This window comes from Brachypodium distachyon, chromosome 2, assembly GCF_000005505.3.
Source record: "Brachypodium distachyon strain Bd21 chromosome 2, Brachypodium_distachyon_v3.0, whole genome shotgun sequence".
NCBI lineage: Eukaryota > Viridiplantae > Streptophyta > Magnoliopsida > Poales > Poaceae > Brachypodium > Brachypodium distachyon.
Window position 1 is genome coordinate 49422413 of NC_016132.3, and position 16236 is coordinate 49438648.

A 16236-nucleotide genomic window follows, 5' to 3' on the forward strand; every position below is an offset into this window, starting at 1 on the left:
CATGGATGGATAGATAATGTCGTCCTTTTTAGACCCCATTTGGAATATTCAATAAGATGCCCTTACACTTTTTCACCGGAACGTCCAGATCAAAACTATTTTCATTAGTGCGTTCGCTTTTCAACAAGATCCCGATTGGATGTGTTTTGGCGTCTTTTTTCTCTTTAGTGAACTCGAGCCATTATTGTGGAATTAGTAACTTTCCATTCCTTGCTGGTAGGTCGCACTGCTCACAATACAAGAAGATTAGCTCGTCAAATAGCACTCTTTAAGTTTCAAGTTCTATTGTCTGTTGATTGTTTTCAATCTGAATCCAACCCGATTGTTTCAATTATTCATCTAGTTTTCGATGTTGTTGTTGGTGGTGTTTTTTATAAGTGGAAGTTTCTGATGTTGTTGTTGATGATGTTTTAGTAGCTTCGGGGGAGCATTTTTGTAATGGTTTCAACCTACACTTTTCTACTGCAAGGGAGCAATCTGAGTTTTGGGTGTGCAACGATCACTTTTGTGACGGTTGGAGGGAGTCCTTTTAAAGGCCAACAAAAGAAACTCCCCAACAACTTGTTTCTTGAGTTTGACTATAAGTAACCAACCTTGGCCGGGTTTGGGGAGTTGTTGCAACCCTTGAAACCTCTCTGTGAGTCATCCTTGCCGCTTTTCCTCGGCTAATTGCCTCATGGGCATTTGTTTCAGACTTTCTCCCGGTGAGGTGTGAGAGGAGTTGGTGCATTGTGTTTGTACTTGGCATTGCAACTGTTGCTTCAATTTGAGCTATCCGTATCGTTTGTGTTAGAATAGAAATCCGAGAATTCATTACTCTTGGAGGCCACCACCTCCTAGACGGCCTGGTGATTGTGAGCTTGAAGGTCGCTGCCTCTTCAAGAAGATTGTGAAGAGGTCCGTGGCTTGTGAGTGGTTGTGGAGCTCGTCATCTTCAGAATGGAGGAAAGAGACATAATGGACCTAGCTCAAGGAGATTTTTTTTAAGGGAATAGCTCAAGGAGATTAAGGTGGATGTGGTTTTCATGGTCTATGTCGGTGGATATCGGTAACAAACATCCCCGTGTCACTTGTCTGGGTATATTTAATTAGAAATTATATATGTAAGTTCTGTTTTCCAAATCTAGACTAGACAGTGCTAACAAGTCCGTTCGGTCCAGCGGCAGCCATCATCGATGAATGTTCTATCCTCGCGCGTGATTTTGCGAAGATTTCTTTCAAGTTTAGTCCCAGAGAAACAAATGTTGTAGCTGATTGTCTAGCTAAAACGCCGTGCAGCCAGAAGCTATCTGGGTAGATGATCCTCCCAACATAATTCTTCCTTTGCTGGTTAATGATGTAACTCTTATCACTCAAGTAACGGAAGGTTTTACACGCTGAAAAAAAAAAGTTAGCGGGACATAGACAAGATCCCGATTGTAACTAAGACCGCCGCTTAAACCACTGTGCACCAGAATCCAGATGGGCAGCAGCCTGTACAAACTCAAGTGTCATGATTTTCCACATTTCATATTAATAAAGTAATTTGCTCCATCGATCCCCAACAGTTTGTTTAAGAGTACAAGAATGGGCTCAAGTGACTCTTGACTTGTGTGCATGATGTCCATTATTTGGTCATGCTGTCAAAACGACTACACGAGCTGCTACATTTGTGATCAATATGAAGTATGAAAGAATATGTATATTTGATATATAACCCATGGCCAAATAAAGAACATTACTTTACAAAACGGGGGGGGGGGGGGGGGGGGGTGTGGAGGAGGAGAAAAAATGGTGGGCGGGTTAACGCTGCATCAAACCAATAACACTTAATGGCTTATTTGGAACGCTGGGATTTTGCAGGAGACCACTAAACTCCGGTAGGAGCTGGGGGCAAATCCATTGGTCCAAACTGGGCCGTGTAGAGCTACAATCAAGCAATGCCTAATTCTCTGAGAGCCAAGGAGACCACAAAGCCTATGGCAAGTTCACGTTGGTCAGCTCCCCAATGGATGATGCCGCACTTTCTCTCGCCGCGAAGTCCTGCAACATCCGAACACAGTGATCAGCTACCTTCGACAAGAGTCATGAGATTTGTGTGACGATGCACAGATAATACATTAGCAGAAAAGAAACGAGATTGTGTGCACAGCACGGGCCTGAAACGACATGGATGGGGAAAAAATGCAATAGCAATATAGCATGGTTAAGTACCTGCAGGCGCTGCATCAAGTACATCAAGAACAAATGCACAAACACCTGGTACAGGTATGCACAGATTCAGTTAAAGATCAGCCTTAACATGATCTAAAATAAAACAGATGATAAAATTTATGTAGTTCTTGCCAGATAAAATAGAAGGGTGACTCGGGCAACAGGATGCCGCCACAGAAATCTAGTAGCACGCACAGCTCCTGAATCTAGGAACTTTGCAGCCTTTTGTAACTGGGACACAAAAATGCCAAGAAAGTAAGGTAATTTTGCTATTAATTTCCCCATCATTTATCAGGATGTAGCAATCGGACACAAATACCTGCTGATTTGCCGTTGCCATGTGTCGATGATGTAGAGGAAGAGGCCTGAAATATGCACAACTAATTGTCTAAAACTGTACAAAACTTGCAAATAAAAGAACACGGTTAAAACTATAGAAATCTTCAATTACTATTTACAACAAAAGGCTTCTGCTTTGATGATCGAACATTCTCATTGAGTCCAAAAACTACGACATGATTACAAAATGTTAAACAACAAAATGAAAATGGTCAACATACTCTAGCGCATTGATATCAGTATCTTCTTCCCAAGACGATGCTGATCTGCGAGAAACCCTGCTCCTTTCTGCTTCTACCTATCACATGAAACAAGTTGATAAAATAGTAGCAGGATAAGGACATCTGTGGGACATTAATTATAGATAAAGCAACATAGGAGGAAGAGAAATTAGAAACCTGCACTTCATGAAATTGCTTTAATGATTTCTCCAGTTGGAACTCTAATGCACCTTTTTCACTGGCCATGGATTCTAATTGTGTTTGTTTATGGTACTAGAACAAAGGAAACATACATAATCAAAGCTCTCGTTATTCAAAATGTCAAGGATACAAAAGAAATCGATATGATTCATTACATACCAGCAAGTCAGTAAGCTCACGGTATCTCTTCTCTAGCTCAACATGCTCCTAAAAACAAAACACATTTGCATAAATAAGTGTAACATGTAAGTATGATCTGGTAATAAGCTGGGGCGTAGTGAAGTGTGAGTTGGCTACGATTACAAACCTGTCTAGAATAATGCTCCGCGTCTCTTCTCATTCCAGCCATTTCAACTCTCATCTTCTGTAACTCAGCCTACATCACAAATAAAGATGTGGAAGGAATAATGGCGCAAGGCAAAACATTATGATTACTACAATGAAAACAACTCCATCAAAATATAATATTTTCTGTAACATTATAACTGATCATTGTATTAGAATTTCTATTAACAAAACTCCTAGTTATAACTTGACAACTGATTCTTTGATATCTCATGAATTAAATAGTACCTCCAAAGAAGATATGTTGCTTTCTGCCTCTCTTTGGCTTTGGCGTGCACGCTCCACTTCCTCCTGCCATGCCTGAATCTGCAGCAAAAGGCACGGCAGCAAGCAAAACAAACACCAAAAAAATCACATTTCTTGTGCTAGTTCTGTTATTTCCAAGGAAAATACACAAAATACGGATATGCATTTGTAGAGGCAGCACTAAATTGTTTGTACAAGAAGGGACTTTTTATCAGACATCAAGTACAACTAAATATTAATCTCATGAAAAACTAAAGTGCTTTGCTTTTACGGCGCTGCTATATGTACGATGTTTATCGTACGATTTCTGTACGATGCTGACGATTCCACCTCCTCTGTAAGTTGCTGCTTCTTAGCCCGCGGGCTAAGCTTCTCTCCAATGGCTACCGCGCATCAAGAATACCATGGGTGGCAGCATCGAGTGTGCAGTAATGATGTTAACAACAACCAGATCGGCACGACGACGCAGTTTGATTTCCTGCCCTACGGTCGCAACATGCCGGCCGGGCCGCCTTCCCCCGGACTTCATATCCGAGGCGCTGGCCCTTCCGCCGCTGCCCGCTTGTCCGGCTTCGCGCTTGAGCTGGCCTATGGCATCACCGACTTCGCACGCGGTGTCCGCAGGTACTTGGATCGGGCAGAGTCGCGTGCAGAAGTTGGAAAGCTAGGCGCTTGCGTGGTTTAGATGAAGATGAGAATCATGAGATGGGGCAGCCGGCTTGCGCACGGACAGACGCGAGGCTGGGCATGAGATATGGCTTGGACTGGCTGGGCTGGGAGTTTAGCTGGGGCCAGGGGCTCTTGCGGAAGAAAATAAATGCAGCGAAGAAGCATCGTAACTCTGTTGTACCGATTTTGTCGTACACAGAGCATTTCCATTGGTTTTAACCTGAAGAACCCCCAATGTTATTATCACCGCCATTTGGAGTCAGCTTCGCACCTGTTTTTTGAATATATTGTGGCCCGTGTCATCTGGGATAGTATTGAATCCTATTTAGGGACTGGGATTAGATCCAGACCCATTTGGCAATTATGTGTCCAGATGTATAGTTTTTGGCCCATGGAGAACAATTGTGTTCGGTTGGTTTAGCCTCTGGGTGTTGGGATATTTGGCAGTGCAGAAATCGTGCTTGCTTTGACAAGAAAATAATTCGGTCCCTGACTCCCTGTGTCAGTTGGCTCCGTCATGCACTCACTCCCTGTGTCTAGTGATGGATCTAGAGGTCATCATGCTGAAACGGTTTGAGCTGGAATGGGAATCTCAGTGCTGCGGAATTGGGGGTCTCTCACTTGTTACAGCTTTTTGCTACTTCCTTTCTGCTATCTCATTCTGGCTGAGAGAGTCTGTAATGGGGTAGCTAAAACTAATGGGAGGTGCTATCAGGTTTCACCGCATAGTTCATGACAAGGTCCTGATCAAACTGTGAGTTCCCTGATAGGCATCAAACCTGTCTTCCTTTCCTTCCTCCCTTTGCAGTGAACTGTTATATATGTTTTAAGTAATGGAAAATGAGATGACTCGGTTCAGAAAAAATAAATAACCTGAAGAACTTGATTAGCTTCTTCAGAAGGCTTTTTCTGGGCACGACGATTACGAGCTTCCATCTCCTGTAGTTCTTGGTGCAGCGATGCACATTCAACCTGAGATAACCATGATATCGGTAGTGAATATAACAAACTGAACAGTTCAGAGATGGCACACAGTGTGGACAGGAATTTACCTCAAGCACAGCTACTTTGTGCTCAAATTCCATTGCTCTTGATGAGCTTTGATCAGCAGCCCTCTGGATGGCAACAGAACAGTCAAAATCAAACTGAACTTCATTTGTTTCTTTAGGAACATAATCATTGCCACATGATAGATCAATCGGCTAAAATATGATCTCAATCAGCTAAAATAACTAACTCTGCCCAAATTACAAGATTCGGATTAAACTGTTTTCCAGAAGAGAGAAAGATTCCGATCAAAGTATTAAAAGATAAGAGCTTAATAAATTGGTGGAAACATACTCCCTCCGTCCGGAAACAAGTGACTTGGATTTGTATAGATCACATATATTGAGTGGAGCACGGCACCTGAAAGATAAAATTTACCTAATATTCTACCCGGTTTACTCAGTACTCATGCTGGCCTAGTTTTAAGACGAACCTCTAAAAGTTAGATCGGTATGTTTGCATCTAGTCACAGTACTGGCCCTTCTAAATGTTACATTAACTCATGTTGGCAGTTGGAGTATGAAACTTGTTTTGAGGACGACCTCTACTTAGATTTTCAAATGTAGTCTCTGGAGAACAGAACAAAATAGGCCAATAAACAGCTGAACATGACTCTCCAAGGAATGGGGAAAACAGCTGAACAGGACAGCGTATCTGTGTATGCCAAAACATTTTGATCTTACAGGAGTAAACATAACTGCAGCATAACTAAAGTTGTTGGAAACAAAAAAGATCGGGCTGTAATGCCCCTTCCACCGTGCATGATGTGGCAAGAGGTTGACCATGAAATAAACACCCAAGAGCACCAACATGCAGTTTTACTGTTAGTGTTCAAAAGATTTGGCAGATAACTTTGACATTTCCCCGCAAAAAAAGAAAACGTTGACATTGTTGCAAAGTAAATCATGATGATGCCTGATATTTATACCTTGTAAAATTACCTGGATTCTAGCAAGAGCATTTGATGCTTCAACAGCCCGATGCTCCAATTCTACTTCTCTCTCAACAGCTGCCTGCAATGTAGTAGAAAGTGATAATACATAACAGAATAAAATATGATAAAGACAAACCATAAAAAGAGTACTTCGACAAATTACCATCTTGGTAGCATTATGTGAAATCCGCTCCTCTTCAGCCCTGCGCTCTACGGTAGCAAGTTCCTCTCGTAAAGCCTAAAATGTAACATATGAAGATCATGTAGCTGCTTGAACACATAAGGCTGTTCCTACTCCAGAAGGCCTATTTTACTAACCTGGATGATCCTGGTTTCAGTAAGCTCACGGTTCCTCTTGAGGCCATCCATATCTTCCTAGTTTCAGTAGACAACAAAAATCAATTTATTATCTATCTGATGACACAAGAAAATGTTAAAGTGGCCAGTCATACTGTTTAAGATCTATATCCAAAATATCACGATGTACAACTTAAACACAATTTGGTACTATTTCCTGAGAATGAGTCCAAAACTTCCAATGATATCTGAAAAAATCCACATTTGAGAGAGGATTAAGATATTTTGGGTTCATAACTGCCCATTTGCTACACGGACACTCAGCTCGAGCTCCCAGTTTGGAAAGGTTAAACTCGAAGGAGGTTAAACTTGAAGGCCTGTTAATTAAAACCATGAAGACAAAAGGCTGACTCTACATACGTTGATGCTTGAGAAAGGCAGAGAAGAACATCAGTCAAGTGCTGGTACGTACATAAAATTGAAAATGAACAACTCCCATGTCCGGAACTAGGGGCCAGATTTTTTTATATCACCACTAGTTTTTTATGCTAAGTTGAACACCATCTACAAAATTTAAGAGATAATACAATGGATATTTACAAAGCCACAAGAATCTGCACATCACTTGGGCAGCTTGAGTTATTGGAATGAGTGCAAAAGATCCAGAATCTTCTTCGTCCAGTTCCAAATCATGGCTACTTGAGACTTTATAGCAACATGAGAGTAGAAAGAAAACTCTATGTGCACCTCTAAGGTATTCCAAAAAGGAAATAAAAACACATATTACAAAGTAGTCATGATTAGATAAAATCAGGTGAAAACTATAGCAAATCCCAGAAACAATAACCACTATATTACAAACTAGAATATTTCAAACAATTATAATGATTCAAGAGAGTGGCAGACCCACTGCCTGGTGACCCCAGGCAGCTGCCCAAGCTCAACCAAAAACATTTTGCTAACTGGTACAGTCATCTGAAGGCTAAGGAGGTGGCTTTTCTTAGACCAGATACTAATTCATATAGGTTTGCCTGGACTCCAGTAGTAGGCTGGTTCCGCCATTGATTCAAGACAACGGTGAAGTGCCACTATGGAGTCTATACTCCGCACTACAAACTCTACTAGTACGGTCCTTTAGTAAAGGTAGTAGTGTTTTAGAAAAATAAAAATAGCTAAAAATAGTATGAAAGATGAAACCTGTAAAGATGCGAGCATTTCTTCTGAAGCTGCCGCTTTTTTCTTCCAGGAATCCAGTGATTTAGCTAGAAACTCAATCTCTGAGTTTTTTGCCGTCAAAGCATCAACCATGTTAGATTCAACTCGTGAACCTTGTACTTTGGACACTGATAGTTCTTGCTGTAGTTGCTTTATATGAGCTTCATATGAGCTACATTTCTCTCTCTGTTATGTGTTACAACATCAATATATATTAGAGAAAACCCCTCTATCATGGATGGGGTTAAGGTAAATAGAACAAAAATGAAATCAAAGAATGTGCTGGTAAGATAATTTGACCTCGTGAACAAGAAGTTCCTCTAGCTGCGCATTCTCAGATTTATATTCCTGGAGACGGGATGAAAGTCCAGCGCAGACCTGTTGATAAGTAGAAAATAGACCGCCGATTCAACATATGGATCTAATCACAACATTGGCAACATGGCAGGGTAACTAAGCTTATGCTTATTCTTACCCGAGCTAATCTAGCTTCTTTTGATTGGCCAGTTTTTGCAGCACTCTTTAATAATCCCTGAGCCTGGAAAAGATCAACAAGACAATGCTATAGTTGGGACGAGAAACATTTAAAATCAGCACATCTTGGCAAATTATGGGTGCAATCTGCCACAGCCTACCTCCTCAAGCTGGTCTTGATCTTTCACAGGAACTGAATCGGACTTATCTTCCTGTTGATTTTCTATGATTTCTGGTGAACCTGACAAATTATCCTTCATTGATTCTTGTAATTTGCCAGAACCTTGTATATCGGGTATCTCAGAGATATTTCTCTCCTGGATAACAGCCACAGACATGTCTTTCTCGTCCAAACTGACTGCTGGAGCAATCTCAGTAGCCTGGTTACTGCTGCTGGGCTCACTTTTTTCATCCGGAACTGAAGGAACAGAGCTTTCGGAAGCACTCTCCAAATGTCCAGAATCTGCGACACCATCCATGACAGGACCTGCATCCTCAGGGTTTTTCTCCAACGACTGGACTTCAACCACACCATCGATAGCATTCACACCTCTATCATTTTTAAGGTCAACAGTGGTGTTCTCTGCTTTGTCTGATGTACCCTCATCATTTGCTCCCTTAAAATCAATGGAAATGACTTCAGGTTCACTGGCACTAGCAATAGCAACAACATTGGATGAATCTCCACCGGGCGAAGGTTTGATCTTCTCAATCTTAATCCTCTCCCGAGGTGGTTGCCTGTTTTTCCTTTCCTTCTGAGCCACTGTCTTCTTGCTGGCATCCACAGTAGTGAGCTTCAATGGACCCTGCAATGCAAATTACAGCAAATATTAAACATCAGGCACGCAGTCTGCAAAGACATAGGGTATGTTCAAGAAGCCTATCCAGTTGTGACCTTCTCACTCGACTTTCCCCTCTTCGCTTGCCCTTCTTGGCCACTCGATCCTTCACCAAACAAGCATTAGCTATTACTAATTAGTTATCCCACTCGCTGAACAGCTAAAAATGTGCACCAAGTAAACAAGGAATCGTCTATACCTGAGGGCTGAGAACTAGGCTGCTCATCGGACAACTCGGTAGCCACGCTTTTCGCCCTCCGGTCGACAACTTCGAGCAAGTCTGTTACAAAAAAAGGCAACCCTTACAGCTTCACATTAAGAATAACTCGATCACAGCGTAACAGCGTATTCAGGCAGGCAATGAGATGGCAATTGGTTCGGAGTGGGTGCAACTGGCCTGCACACCAAAAGCGGCCGAACAAAGCACAGCATCAAGTCTAGTTCGCCAGATTTAGCAGCTGGCATCATAATCCCACGGAGAAATCGCCGCCAATACAGTACGAGGGGGGATGGCCAGATCTTAGCCGGGAGGAGGTGTTGGATCTCGGCGGTGAACCAGAAGGAAAGGAGGGGAGGGAAGAGGGAGGTCTGGGGCGTACCTTCGGCGACCTTGAGCCAGGAGGCCATGGCGGGAGCTATCGGATCACCGCCCCGGCGAGAACGACGAGCTAGATAGCTGAACTGGCTGATGAGATTTCCGGCCGCGGCAGTGGGGTTCTCTCGCGGGATGGTTGGTGCTGGCGGGGCTCGGATCCGACCGACCGGTTGATTGCGTGGTGGGACGGAGGCACTGGACTTGAAAAAGTATTTTAATATATAATTTTTAAACAACTCGACCAAGCCCGTCTAGCTCAGTTGGTAGAGCGCAAGGCTCTTAACCTTGTGGTCGTGGGTTCGAGCCCCACGGTGGGCGTCACTGCTTTTTACCTCATGCGAATTTTTTTTTCTTTTTGTTCCATTTTGACACCCTGCGCAGTTGCAAACTTTCCCCTTCATAAGAGAAAACATAAAGCGAAACAAAAGCATACACCAATAAATAAGCAGTTGCAGAACATAAATCATGGCTGGGGACTGAAATGGTGACAGCTTCAAGAAACCAGTGGCCTCTGTTTACTCAGGCGAATAAATTTTTTGGTTCCATTTTGATACCTTGCACAATTGTAAATTGCCCACTTCTAAGAGAAAACATAAAGCGAAACAAAAGCATACACCAATAATAAGCAATTGCAAAACAGAAATCTTGGCCGGCGGCATGAAATGGTGACTTTTTTGAAGAAACCAATGAGATTATTCATGATACAAAGCCTTGTAAAAAATACGGAGATGGTGAACAAGAAAAACACGAAATGTGCACAAGGGAAAGGCTGTCACACTTGTCAGATGGATGTTATGTTACATGTCATCTTAGTTTTCTTGACTCTATTTGTCGTGGCGCTTGTTGATGTCATGTGGTTTTCTTGGTTCTCAGTTAGTGGACACATGCAATTTAGCCAAGGTTGGTGTCGTTATGCCAAGTTTTTTTTTAGGAAAAACCCTACTTTATTCAATAATTGCAAACATAGGAATACGAGCAATATCTACGGTTCCAAGAAGCCACATCCTCCGGCCAGCAGGCAACGTGGAGGCTGCCTTAGCAAGCTTGTGGGCATCTGCATTAAACAAGCGCTTCTCATGCTTAAAAGATACCTCGGCAAAGCACTGCTGTTTCTCATCAATCTCCTTCAGAATAGCGCTCTAGTAGCCTAAGCTCCGAGTCTTCAGGTCGTTAATCACATTGGAGCAATCAGACGCCAGCACAAAACGAGCCAACTGAAGATCTTGAGCTAAAGACAAGCCTTCATTGCACGCTATCGCCTCCGCGGCGGTCGGATCAGACAGGCCCTTCAAAGATATTGATGAAGCACCCAGGAACTTGCCCGTCTCATCCCGAAAAATAGCAGCACAAGCACCTGGATTACCTGACGCCACGAGACCAGTGTCGACATTGATTTTGCACAAACCCACAGGAAGGGCGATCCAGCGGTGGGAAGCTTTAGGAGGTCCAGGCCGCGGCACAGTCAGCAGCTTACGGCCAGCAACCTTCTCATCAACAATCAGCGATAGATCTTCGAGAAAAGGCTGAATAAAAGAAAAGGTTGGCAGTGGACTCTGAAACTGTCCTTCATGAATGGCCTTACGGCGCGCCCACCAGAGCCCACAGAGTTGTGAAAATTACCGCGAAATTGCATGTCCGCATAGACTCCATCATCATAAACAACCAAAGCTTAGCGTCAGGAACATCGTTCTGGATGACATGTTCAGTCAGCTCTTCGCTTGCCCTTCTTGCGAGCAGTGTGTCGAGGAAGAAGTCCGGCCTCTTCGAATAGGTGCAAGGCAGCTTGCACCCATTATTTCGTTGGCTTTTATTTTGAGAATACTATGCATGTTGTGAATCTGGTTTCTCCTGTTTATCCATAAAAATGAGGTGTTTGTAACAAATTGCTTTCTTACTGAATAAGTGGAACATTTCTTGAGACATCCGATGTTGAGAAACTATAAGCTGATTGAACCATCAGACATCTCTAACTTGTTCCGTCCATTGTATGAGTACAGCTGCTGTATTGAGAAGCACCAAGCTCCACAAGCCCGGTGACAAACAGTGCACAGAAAATATCTATTCAGTTATGTTTTTTTTTTTGAGAGAGAGGGGAATCTATTCAATTATCTGAGAGAACAATGTTCAGAGACATGGTATTGCAGGTACCCAAGCACCATTCGTGTGAAGTATGAAAAGTACAGATAGTACCAGCTCATGGTAAAATCAGCATTAGCCTGTTACTTGCCAATATTTTCTTCAGGCAGCAGGTGCACATTGAATCAGTGGAGACTTCTGTAGATGCAAACGTCATATGTAGATCACTGCCAGAATGACATTTCTGCAATTGAAAGATCACTAGTGAAATCATGCAATTCTAATCCTTATTTCACTCTCTTTTCAGGGGTATTATCCAACCATTAGGCAAATTTTCACTTCTCATTGGTATAAGAATGTCTTTTCTTTTTTTGCCTGAAAAGCCTAACTTTTTACCCAATGCAATAAAGAAACTGAAATCATTGGTTAGGAAGGGCTATCAGAAGATGGATGTTGCATAAGACCCAATTCGACAGGGCAGATACATAGTCAAAACAGATAAAAGAAATCTTTCATTTGGTACACGATGCAACAGAATGCCTTCTGCCCTAAGTTACTTTTGCACCACAAGGCCAAACCATGTGGCAAGGTAGGTACCTTCACTCTTTCGATGTTATGACCAGCAGGCCCAGCACACCGATCAAGATGTACTGCAGCAAGAAGCAACATATATCAACATTTCAGCAGTGCTAAGAACTCCCAGGAATACCCTACTACGTGCAATAAGCGTAAATTTATGTTATTTCAATTTTAGATCTCCCCTTAACCTGAAGGTAAATGAGCGAGAAGTTTTATCAAAATCTGATGGAAAAATTGCTTCATGGACTGCAATAATCATTGTTTAACCTCCAGGCTGGCCAGTACACTTGACAAGAATAAACATACCTTAATGATCGGCTGCTCAGTCATCACAATAGTAACCCACCCAACATATGGAAGATATCTGTTCACAGAACAAAAGGGTAATGTTGGCTGAATGATTTTTCACCAGCATGAAGGCAGATAAGTGATGCAAATATCATGGATACTCGCCCTGCGGCCCGCCCCATAATGTGATGCTGCTGAAGCCATTGCTGACCCTGTGCATATAGCAATCGGTCGTCCTCAAAGTTTTTGTCACCTGAAAGACAGTTGATTAGTTGAGACAGAACCGTGTAGCGGCATCTGATGTAAGTTATGTGTTAATAGCTGTTGATTATTAATGCAGGATTGCACAAACTGCTTTACAAGTCAGCACTATGATCCCTGAAGAAAGGCACTGGAAAATAAAGCATGGATACCTTTTGTGAGGATATCGACTTCTGCACTTTCCTGGCGTTCATGAACCTGGAAAGGAAGAAGAATAAACTCAAACCAAGCAAAAGGAAAAAAAAAAACATATAATCTAACATAAATAGGATTACTCATGTGATGAAGTAAGGAAACAATTACCTTAATAACACGGTGAACAATTGGAATTTCACGGCCCTACATACATAACAATCGGATGCACATTTAGTGTTATGAGGATGTACAGAGTAAATTTGAATATAGAAGCAACAACTGATGAATTCATGATCCTGCTATGATTTGGCTTGCAAAGTACTAGGACTTACATCAATATTAAAAACAACTATTTCGCCAGTGCGGATGGGGTCTTTGCTCATGTGCAAAAACAGGATATCACCCTGGAAAGCAAATAATGAATCATTCCGGAACAGCGTGTAAAAGATGATGGCACATTCCAGGACGGGAGAATGTACTCTGAAGTGGAAAGAAAAACTAAGTACAAGTAGATGATATGAAATTGATTGTTTTTAAGAGAGCTTAAACGGAAAAAATGGAATGAACGAGAGCAAGACTTACGGTAGAAGACAAGGCAATAATGCAATCTTACACAATTTGCAAAACAGTAGACTTCTGAATATATTCTTAAAAATATACGGAATCATCTATACCTATTGCAAAGCTTCTGAAATTCAGATTGATCACAGGTGAGTGCGTATTTTCATACAAGCAGTCAATTGAATACTTATGTCCACCTTAAATGCCTAATGATAACAAAAGCACACTACATCTGAGCCGATTCTTGTATTGTGTAAGTAGGTAACTAACCCTTTTAAAACCAGGCTCCATGCTACCAGAAAGAACCACGACTACCGGGGACTCACTCCCAGTCACGAGCATCAACCCTTTCCATATGATCAATGCTGACGTAACAATCATACCTACGAAAAAATATTCAAAACTCGTGTAAGAGCACTGTTGCAATCAATAATCAACATATATAAGGCCAAGAGAAGCAAAACGCAAAACTAACAAAAAAGATTAAAGAATAACCTTGTGCCCCTTTTCCATAAATATCATGAGTTCATACTGTTTGGGTCAGGCAAGCACACTTTAAGAGGGAATACATAGGTGATGGGTTTCTTCAAGAACTAGAAAAATTTGCATGGTTATGGGTAATGCAGAGAATTAAAGTAAGAACAGTTCTTCAACGGCAAGGGCTCCTTGATGATTATAAATGTCCTTTTGATTGTGCAAGCAAACAAATGGCGGGTCACTTTGCTCTCAGCTGGTCTCGAACTAAGAACCAATGCCTGTTCCACCATTCATATCCATCTCAAATCCCAAACATTTGTGTTAGATATGAAGGTAAACGGGGCACCACCACCATTTGACATCTTTATAGCAGTTAAGATATTCTTCAGACTCTGGGGATTAATTTTGCAGGTGCACAAAATACTGGAGACTTATTTTCCACTTGCAAAGATGATGTGATACAGATAGGCAACGGACTTTGAAAATTGAAATCATCGCCGCCTTATGGAATATCTAGTTGGCAGGAAATCATAAGGTGTTTAGTGCTATCAACATCAAAACCATGGTGGCTGCGAGACAATTTTGCAGAAACTTTTTAAGTTTTGGATCCACCGGGTGAAACAACTGGAAAGGCGAGCTGTTTTTTGCTAGATCAACAATTGGCAGATTAACGGATTTGCTTATGCTCTTGAGGAGTATTCTTTTGTTTCTATGTCACTGTCTGGATCATCTTGTGGCATGTAACCTGACATTGTACACTCCTGGATCCCTGATAACAGACTCAATGATGCGCAGAGGGTAGAAAATGCCCCAAATTCACATCTCTAATGCTGGCATATCCAACACGTCTGCTCCTTTTATTTTTTTTACTCCATAATACTCCCTTAATAAAGCTCACGGAAGCAGATGAAGAACCGGAAAACCTCCCTGCCCAATCTTACCAGCAAGAACCCTGAAGCTACAAAAGAAAATCCCACCTTTACCATCGAAAACCTAATGGAATCACGCAGTAAACCCCTAGCCTCGAATCCCACCAATCTGAGCGACAAATACGTTGAGGAAAATACTTTTCGGAAAGAAAGAAGAAGACATGAAATTAAGAACACGGGGAGAAGAAGAGATGGGAGAGCTGGCGTTACCCAGGCTGATGATCTGCGTGAGCACCTGGCGGACCTGCATCGAGCGGATCGACTCCACCTGCTCGCCGATGAACCCCATCTCGCTCGGTTCTCTGGCGGAAAACTCTCTGCCTTTTTTTTCTCGCGGTTGCTCCGTAGTACTACTCCGTTAGCTTCCGGCCCAACGCGGCTCGGTACACGTCACAGAAACCATTTTCGTGCATGCGATGGGAATCGGACGGTTGGTACTCGCACATTCAGCCCAGCGTGTGGACGAGACGGGTCTATTCTCGTGCGTTGAATTATGATTTAGTACTAGTCCCTCCGTTCTTGAACGTAACGAGTTTTATGGTAATTCAAATCTATTATCTATTATATACTAAAAGCAATACGAGGGGTATCGAGAGAAGTCACCACGTTGATCCACATCATTCGAATTATTTGGACCGTTAGATTTGAGATCAAAGGGCCGTTGCAAACATTGCCCTTCTGCCATCAAACACGTTAAGATCCGTACATGTACGTTACGTTAAAACCATGCATGTGACATGGCTGCTACGTTGTTGTACATGGCACGTTGATTTTTGGTTTAAAAAAAATGTCACGTAGGCTGCGGAAAAACAAAAAGCGAATCCTTAGATAAAAAGAAGAAGCATGTCAGTCTCAGAAACCGAGAAGCTAGGAGTCAAATCCATTAGAGATGCAAGGAATCAAATTGTTCAGTCAAATCCATTAGAGATGCAAGGAATCAAATTGTTCTAGAACTCACCTAGGCCCAACACGATACTCTCCGTCCACAAATAAGTGTATTTCTAGAATTGTTTTAAGTCATATTTTTTTTCATGTTTGACAACTTTGTTGAATATAATAGCACACATATGACATCAGATCGGTATATTACGAAACTAAATTTCAAAACCGATCTAACTATACTAATTTAGTATCATAAATGTTGCTACGTTTTTCAATAAAACCGGTCAAAATATGATATCTTTGATTTAGGACAAAACTACAAGAAAACTTATTCGTGGATGGATTGAGTACATCTATGTCACAAATAGTTAGAATATTAAGTAGCAAGCTAGCCCCATCCGTCATAATCTATATTTAGTTGTACTGTGTCAAA

General features: G+C 41.9%; 2 protein-coding genes and 1 non-coding gene across 5 annotated transcripts; 1 reads left to right on the forward strand and 2 right to left on the reverse strand.

Moving 5' to 3' along the window:
* Positions 1 to 1476: 1476 nt before the first annotated feature.
* On the reverse strand, positions 1477 to 9781 carry LOC100829396 (golgin-84). Of its 2 annotated transcripts, XM_003569742.4 has the most exons (21): positions 9620 to 9781; positions 9220 to 9300; positions 9077 to 9126; positions 8343 to 8987; positions 8183 to 8245; positions 8008 to 8085; positions 7690 to 7893; positions 6514 to 6570; positions 6359 to 6433; positions 6203 to 6274; positions 5267 to 5329; positions 5088 to 5186; positions 3528 to 3605; positions 3262 to 3330; positions 3114 to 3161; positions 2931 to 3026; positions 2754 to 2830; positions 2513 to 2558; positions 2326 to 2424; positions 2194 to 2238; positions 1477 to 2022 (listed from the first exon to the last, which is right to left on the reverse strand). In XM_003569742.4, the coding sequence occupies exons 1-21, from the start codon at positions 9645 to 9647 to the stop codon at positions 1957 to 1959; spliced, it is 2139 nt and encodes a 712-aa protein (XP_003569790.1). In that variant the 5' UTR covers positions 9648 to 9781; the 3' UTR covers positions 1477 to 1956. The 2 variants fall into 2 exon arrangements, with proteins under 2 accessions (XP_003569790.1, XP_010232312.1); XM_010234010.3 differs by lacking the exons at positions 1477 to 2022; positions 2194 to 2238 and having other exon boundaries at positions 2327 to 2424; positions 2754 to 2826.
* Positions 9782 to 9860: 79 nt separating this feature from the next.
* On the forward strand, positions 9861 to 9933 carry TRNAK-CUU. Its single transcript has one exon. It is a non-coding gene; the product is annotated as a tRNA-Lys (tRNA).
* A 1611-nt stretch (positions 9934 to 11544) lies between these two features.
* LOC100829703 (signal peptidase complex catalytic subunit SEC11A) lies at positions 11545 to 15287 on the reverse strand. Of its 2 annotated transcripts, XM_010234011.3 has the most exons (9): positions 15132 to 15287; positions 13786 to 13898; positions 13287 to 13358; positions 13123 to 13158; positions 12972 to 13017; positions 12724 to 12811; positions 12577 to 12634; positions 12289 to 12341; positions 11545 to 11935 (listed from the first exon to the last, which is right to left on the reverse strand). In XM_010234011.3, exons 1-8 carry the CDS (start codon positions 15208 to 15210, stop codon positions 12291 to 12293), a joined length of 543 nt encoding a protein of 180 aa, XP_010232313.1. In that variant the 5' UTR covers positions 15211 to 15287; the 3' UTR covers positions 11545 to 11935; positions 12289 to 12290. The 2 variants fall into 2 exon arrangements, with proteins under 2 accessions (XP_010232313.1, XP_003569791.1); XM_003569743.4 differs by lacking the exon at positions 11545 to 11935 and having other exon boundaries at positions 12015 to 12341.
* Positions 15288 to 16236: the final 949 nt, after the last annotated feature.

What these genes read in the sequence shown, in the direction of transcription:
- LOC100829396 (XM_003569742.4), bottom strand. Translation starts at nt 9,647, where the DNA reads ATGGCCTCCTGGCTCAAGGTCGCCGAAG. An exon ending in ATCAAGACCAGCTTGAGGAG is followed by an intron (nt 8,246 to 8,342) that starts GTAGGCTGTGGC and finishes GATCTTTTCCAG; the next exon opens with GCTCAGGGATTATTAAAGAG. An exon ending in ACTTGATGCAGCGCCTGCAG is followed by an intron (nt 2,023 to 2,193) that starts GTACTTAACCAT and finishes CGGATGTTGCAG; the next exon opens with GACTTCGCGGCGAGAGAAAG.
- LOC100829703 (XM_010234011.3), bottom strand. Translation starts at nt 15,210, where the DNA reads ATGGGGTTCATCGGCGAGCAGGTGGAGTCGATCCGCTCGATGCAGGTC. An exon ending in TTGTTCACCGTGTTATTAAG is followed by an intron (nt 13,018 to 13,122) that starts GTAATTGTTTCC and finishes CTTCCTTTCCAG; the next exon opens with GTTCATGAACGCCAGGAAAG. An exon ending in ATTATGGGGCGGGCCGCAGG is followed by an intron (nt 12,635 to 12,723) that starts GCGAGTATCCAT and finishes TTCTGTGAACAG; the next exon opens with ATATCTTCCATATGTTGGGT.